The sequence below is a fragment of the Fundulus heteroclitus genome, chromosome 21, assembly GCF_011125445.2.
Source record: "Fundulus heteroclitus isolate FHET01 chromosome 21, MU-UCD_Fhet_4.1, whole genome shotgun sequence".
In the NCBI taxonomy this organism is placed as follows: domain Eukaryota; kingdom Metazoa; phylum Chordata; class Actinopteri; order Cyprinodontiformes; family Fundulidae; genus Fundulus; species Fundulus heteroclitus.
The window spans coordinates 13,882,713-13,888,712 of record NC_046381.1 but is presented as its reverse complement, the minus strand read 5'-3'; the positions used below and the strand labels follow the sequence as shown (position 1 = coordinate 13,888,712).

At 41.7% G+C, this 6,000-nt stretch overlaps 1 protein-coding gene across 1 annotated transcript in view; it reads left to right on the top strand.

Annotated features, from left to right (window-relative positions):
• Window positions 1-565: 565 nt before the first annotated feature.
• The window catches only part of zbtb47b (zinc finger and BTB domain containing 47b), a 40,467-nt gene continuing 35,032 nt past the window's right edge, over window positions 566-6,000 (top strand). Inside the window, exon 1 of the mRNA XM_012880155.3 lies at window positions 566-808. Within this exon, the coding sequence (XP_012735609.2) occupies window positions 806-808 (3 nt within the window). The 5' untranslated portion in view covers window positions 566-805. The remainder of the gene's footprint in view (window positions 809-6,000) is intronic.

Sequence of the window (6,000 nt, the reverse complement as noted above, 5' to 3'; positions counted from 1 at the left end):
GGATTATGTAGATTGGTCAAAAAATGGCCTATCTAAGGAAACCCAGTAGATTGTATCAAGTCTTGACAAGCTAGCTGTAAACCATAACCTTCAAGTTCAAATTAAATAGAAACACCTCAATGATATGACTTAACGTGTGTGTAAATATAAATATGAGTTGAACCTTTGTTATTTTTTTAAATAAATTACATTTTCTACTGAGACGCACCACCTCCGTACAGAGCGAAGCGGCTGCGGTAACAGTGGCTTGCACTTCCAGTGACTGCTGCCATGTGGGAATTGGGTGAACTCTCTGACCTTCGCACGTGTCTGCCCGCCGCCTGACGTCACACCGTTCCAGGCAGGAGCGCACAAACGCTCGGAGAGCGCGCGGTTAATTTTGCGCCATATGGCCGGCCGCTGCGCGACCTTCGCAGTTCCGCCTCATAAACATTCACCGGACAGTGGGAGAAAAATGCGCCTGAACATGAACTCCCTCCCTCCCTCCCTCTCTCCTCTCTCTCCGTTTAAAAACAGCACCGTGTCCCTTTAAAAGCGTCTTACAAAAACCCATATGATCCCAGAGCTCCAATCACCAATTCCTTCTGCAAAAGCAGGCTCTGCATTTTTGCCTGTCTGAACGCCACAGCTACAGGGGGGGAAAGAGACAGAGGTGAAGGCGAGAGAAAATAAATAAATAAATAAATAAATAAAATAAAAGCTGCAGAAATGTGACAATCCCAAGGATCGTTTTCATGGCGAGGGGGGAACCGCAGCGAGAGGAGTTGTTCTGGGACTCCTTGGAGCTTCGAAGCGCTGGATCAAAATGGTAGGCTTGCGGGCTGCATTTTTTTTTTTTTTTTTTTTTTTGCGTGTGTGTGTCTGTGTGTGTGTGTGTGTTTGTTTTCGCTCCCTTTTCTTCATCTGTTTGCAAGTTGAGGCACCGAGCTTGGCCGGTTGAACTTAACGCACTTCATCGCCGTCACTCCCCTCCCGGTTGTTGTCATCCGTGGGTTTTGTTGCTGGTTGTGGGCGTTTGCAGAGAAGTTTGCAACTTGTGCACACGAGCTGGAGTTGGCAGCCCCCCCTCCCCAAAAGAATGCTGCTGCAGCTGCTGCTACAAAGAGCTACATCAGCTGCACAGAAGGAGTTAAATTCCTTCATCCTCAGGGCGCTTCTGCAACAAAGCCCCCGGGGGGGTCGTGACCGGTGCACATGTTCAGAGGACGGGTGAAAGTAAAGGTGGCAGATTTATTTCTCTCCTCAGCAGCACTTGTGCTGTAAGGTTGTCAGGAAGAGGCATGCATTTATGGAGAATCAGCTGAGCAGAGGAAGGAGATGTCATCCTCCTCCCAGGTGTTCAGAAGTCAACCTTGCTGGTACTCACAGGTGCATCTAGGGAAAATTAGATCGGCGTCAAAACAGTTTGTTCATTCCATCAGTCCAACTCCAGATGTTATACGCGTTTGAGTTCATAACACCCAGAGTGATATATTCAAAGCATTTATTTCATCCGCTGGCTGTTTTAAGTGACGGAAAGTTTAGTGGAAGAAAAAAAGAGTTTGGCAGGAAAAAAAAAAAAAGATGCACAGTGTGGATAGCTGGTGCCTTTTGAGATGATTTTGGAGCAAATCCCATTCAAGAGTTGGAGGGAGATATAAGGAGGTGTGAGCTAAGGTTGGACGATATAGAAAAAAAAGCATATTGATAAAATAGAAATCATATTGATAGGTATTGATATTATCAATAAATTCATAACATACGTTAAGTGCAGCCCTGGCCGTTTGATGCTGTTGCTCGGCGACCTATTTTTAGATACAGAACACAAACACTGAATTCAAACTCAACTTTTTACCATAGCTGCAAGTTTTTAAAAAAGGAAAAAAAAAAACACAGGCTTTGAACTTTTTGAAGGGAGCGGGGCTTCCTGGATCTGCGTTTGTGATTGGTTGGGAGGATGCAATGACTAATATTAAACCTACATGGTTAGAATGCAAAAGGCAGGAAAACTTCTATCGAACTTTTTATTGACCCTTTTTTTTCTATCATCGATATACTGTATATTGTTATTGAATTCTCGTCCAGCTTTGGTGTGAGCTGCGGCTGGAGTCGGTAGCTTCATTCAGTGGGTTTAGCCCCTCAGAACCAGAGACGACGTCAGAAGCAGCTTACCTGGGCTGAGAAGGAAAGGGACCGGTCCCAGATTTCTTTACAACGAGGCCTGTTTCATCATTCTGTGATTGTTTTTTAGTTTTCTATGAGAGGAAATTTGGATTTTTATTAGCTGTAAGCTTTAATCAAAATAAAATAAAATAAAAATACCTGAAATATGTTGCTTTGTGTAATGAATCTATATTTCGATTTTTGAACTCTTTGAATAAATTTCCTTTCTATTGAGATGCACCTTTACGTGGCGCTAACTTGACGTAAAAGGAGGCTTTTTGGTGCACCTTTTGAACTTAATTAGTGATGTAAAATGACTTTTTCGATGACCTTTAGATTTGTTGAGGTGCACCTGTATATGAAAAAGGTCAAAACAGAAATTCCTCAATATGTTCACAGTATGTTACATCTCCTGCTTAATTTTTTTTTTGTTTTTTTTTTTGTTTAGACACATGCATGATTCATTTTTACTCCCTCTAAAGCTCCTGCTTTCATAGACGAGCATTTTTTTATAACCAGGCATGGGGCCGGTTGCACTAAAGTTTCGAGTTTCAAAGCAGCTAAAATTCTTGGCAAATCCGTTGTGCGTTTCTCACAGGTTTAAAATCCTAATGGGAATGCAGAGAAGGTGCTGGAGTGACCCGGCATTTTCTTCAGCTTTTTCGATTTATAGAGTATCGCAGCAACGCCCCTTCCCCGACATGTTGCTGCGCCCTGCCACACAGCTGGCTGAAAGGATTGAAAACGACTTCCATATAGATAGCTATATGTATCAAGCTGCATGGGTAAAATCTCTGTCTCAAAAGAACGGTGAACAAATGCTATAAATACCATTATTATACCTGAGCCCACAGGAAGGAGCGTGGCTGCTACAGAGTCCGGTAGCGAAGCCGACGAGCCGCTCTGGCTCCGGGGTCATTTCAGGACGCCTCGTTAGGAAAGCATGTGGAGCTGGATGCAGCGGTGGAGTAATCCCAGCGCGCGCTCACATCTGGAGGCTTGGGTTAATATCTGGGTCAGGTCAGCGGGGTTTAGTCCTGGTGCTCGCTGGGTGGCTTCTGCCGGGAGCAAAGAGGAGCGGGGAGTTTGGTTATTGCTCTGTTTTTCCTTCCCTGTTTCTGTTGGAAGGACATGAGAGAGAAACTGCAGCGCCGTCGTCAGCGTGAGTACGGCGAACGCTATCCCTCGCTGCCTTTCAGAAGGGGTACTTTAACCGCTTTTAGTCCCAGATAAATGGTCCGAACACTTTGCGTACCTGAAGCTGGGGGTCGGTTTCATGCAACTTCCCCTTTTCTCATTAGCCGCATGTTACAGAACTACTGGTTGAGTTACATGGGGGGGGAATGGAGGCTTTCTAACCAAAAAAAATTGGAGTTGAGGACAACAGATGGAAAGAACTCAAATAGAATAATGATATTATAGCAAAACAACAATACAAACCACAGACATGAAATTATCGCAAAAAAAAAAAAAAAAAACACAAAGTAATGTCGGGAAAAAAATTAAATATGTGCAAATTCCTCAAGGTTAAAAAAAACACACGTGGCCATACATTCCTTAAAGTCCTACAAAAGTTTGTGACTTAATTTCTCCAACTACTAGAAGTAGGTTTATTTTCATCACTGTGCTTACCCTTGATTTAACAGTTTCGGATCTTTTTAGATGACCTCAAGTGTCAGAAACAGCAAAATGTAAACCCGGCACACCCCTAAACTTGAATGTATGTATAAAATGCATGAAATCCTAGAATTTCAACAGGATGTTCTTTCTTTTAAGGATGACTGCGTCTTGTGTAGGGTATCGGCTGTCTCTGTGATTAGGCTTTTAACTGCGTCTCCATGGCCTTCCTGTCAAGTCTGGACTTCTCTTGTCTCCGAGCGCCTAGCGATGACACCTACGGCACTTTTTTGTTAAACCATTCCCGAGACCTGGCAACAAACTCCAGCAGGCAAGCTTGTGTTCTGGGTGGGGGGCGGGGGGGGGGGGGGGTTGGTCGGTTTCTCCTGTCAAGGTGCTGCTGATTTATGCTCCAGAGGTTAGCAGCAGCACGGCGCTGCGCAGACAGCAAGGTCAAACACACCGAGGCACCCTGCGCTTATGTAAGGGTCCTTTTTGTTCGTGTTCCATCATTTGATTAACCACTTGTTTTTAAAGTGGTGGATGTGGTTTTTTATTCTAAGATAAAGACGTGTTTTCTCTCAAAACGTCGCTGTCGTTACATAGCTGAGCTTTTGTCAGAACCACTGAGCATTTTTTTTTTTTAGGAATTTCTATCTTGGGATTTCTTTCTTTGTGTGACCAGCCGTGCCACCAGGGATGTTTGGGTCCCATGACAAAAAAAATCCAAATCATCCCAAAAGCTTATAATATAAATAAGGTTTTCTTTTTTTGGGGCCCCTGTTTGTGACCTTTTTTTTTAAATCTTTGCTTAAGTCCCGTCTTTACTCTACGCCGTTTGCTTCTAGCAGAGTTTGAGATTCTTCTATGATGATAGTGCAGGATGTACTTTTGTATTTAGTTTTTAACCTGTTTAATTATTTTTGTTCCCGTTGCTCTTTTAACAACAGTCGTTGTTTTTTGTGCTGTATAAATAAACTGACATTGACATTAAGAAAAGGAGCATCTAAAAAGTTCAAACTGAAGTTTTGGTTTTTTTTGGTGGTGTAATGAATACGTAGTGAGTGCTGCAAGGGAGAATAAAGGAAAAAAAAAAATAGGCATATTCTAGTGGGATTTTGTGGGTCTTGGGATAATATTTTCCAACGGATGTGCGTTGAGGTCTTTTTACTTTGTTTCTTTGTTATTTATGAGGTGGAGAAGTTTTCTAACATCCAGGCAACCTGCACAGGCATTTCAAACACAAAAAGAACCCCTTTGGAGTTGCACAATCTAAGGAATCGCAGTCCTCGTCGCAATCTCTGTATTTACAGGATTGCAAAGAACCGCTGGGATACATTACTCGGCAGGATGTTTATATTTCAGATGAAACCCATGCAAATTCTGCATGTTGGTTAGATATTCACACACCTCTATGTTGTTGTTTTTTTGTTTGTTTTTTTCGTGGCCTTGATGCTGATTCTCAGAAAAAGAGATTGTGATGCAGGAAAGAAGGAAGGAAAAGTGTCTGAAAATGGTTGTTAATCGTAATTAAATTGCCATGGAAATATTAAGCAATAGCAACACATGTTTTCCTTTTTTATCACTACCGCTTTTTTATGCTACCGTTCAAAATAAGAGTCCAGCAGATGGTGAACACTGGGGAGGTTTGTATCTAGAAGTGTGAATGATACATTGATAGATATGAAACACATTAGTGCAACATCACTTTTTCAATAATTGTGCTGTTGGTAAAAGACCAAATTAATGACTTCTGTCCATACTGTAATTATCCCATTTTTATTTCCATTTCATCTTTTGTTCTTCTAATATTCCTGAATTTAATCCTCCTATGGTTCAAAAAAAAAAATTCTCTTTTCAAAATTGAAAGTGATGCAACAACGGCAACAAAACGATTAGAAAGGTTGTTACCTCCACTGTTTCAGTGGCTAGAGACTGGGTGGGTAGAGTTTCTTTATTGTTGTATGGTTTATTTCATGGTTGATGGAAAGCATTAAAACATTTACAAGACAAGTAAAGTTCACACTTATTGTGACACAAAAACAGATAGTGCCCTGTCAGCTAAGTTAAAAAGGGGTTGAAACAAAATGGGACGTCTGCACAGGTTAAACATACAAGATGATGTCCAACTGTATCTAAATGCATTAAAATAGAGAGTGCGCCACAAGAAAATGAGGAACAAATAATTTAATGAAAGAATTCATATTTGTATGGATTTCAGCTTTGGAAAAAACAGTGGTT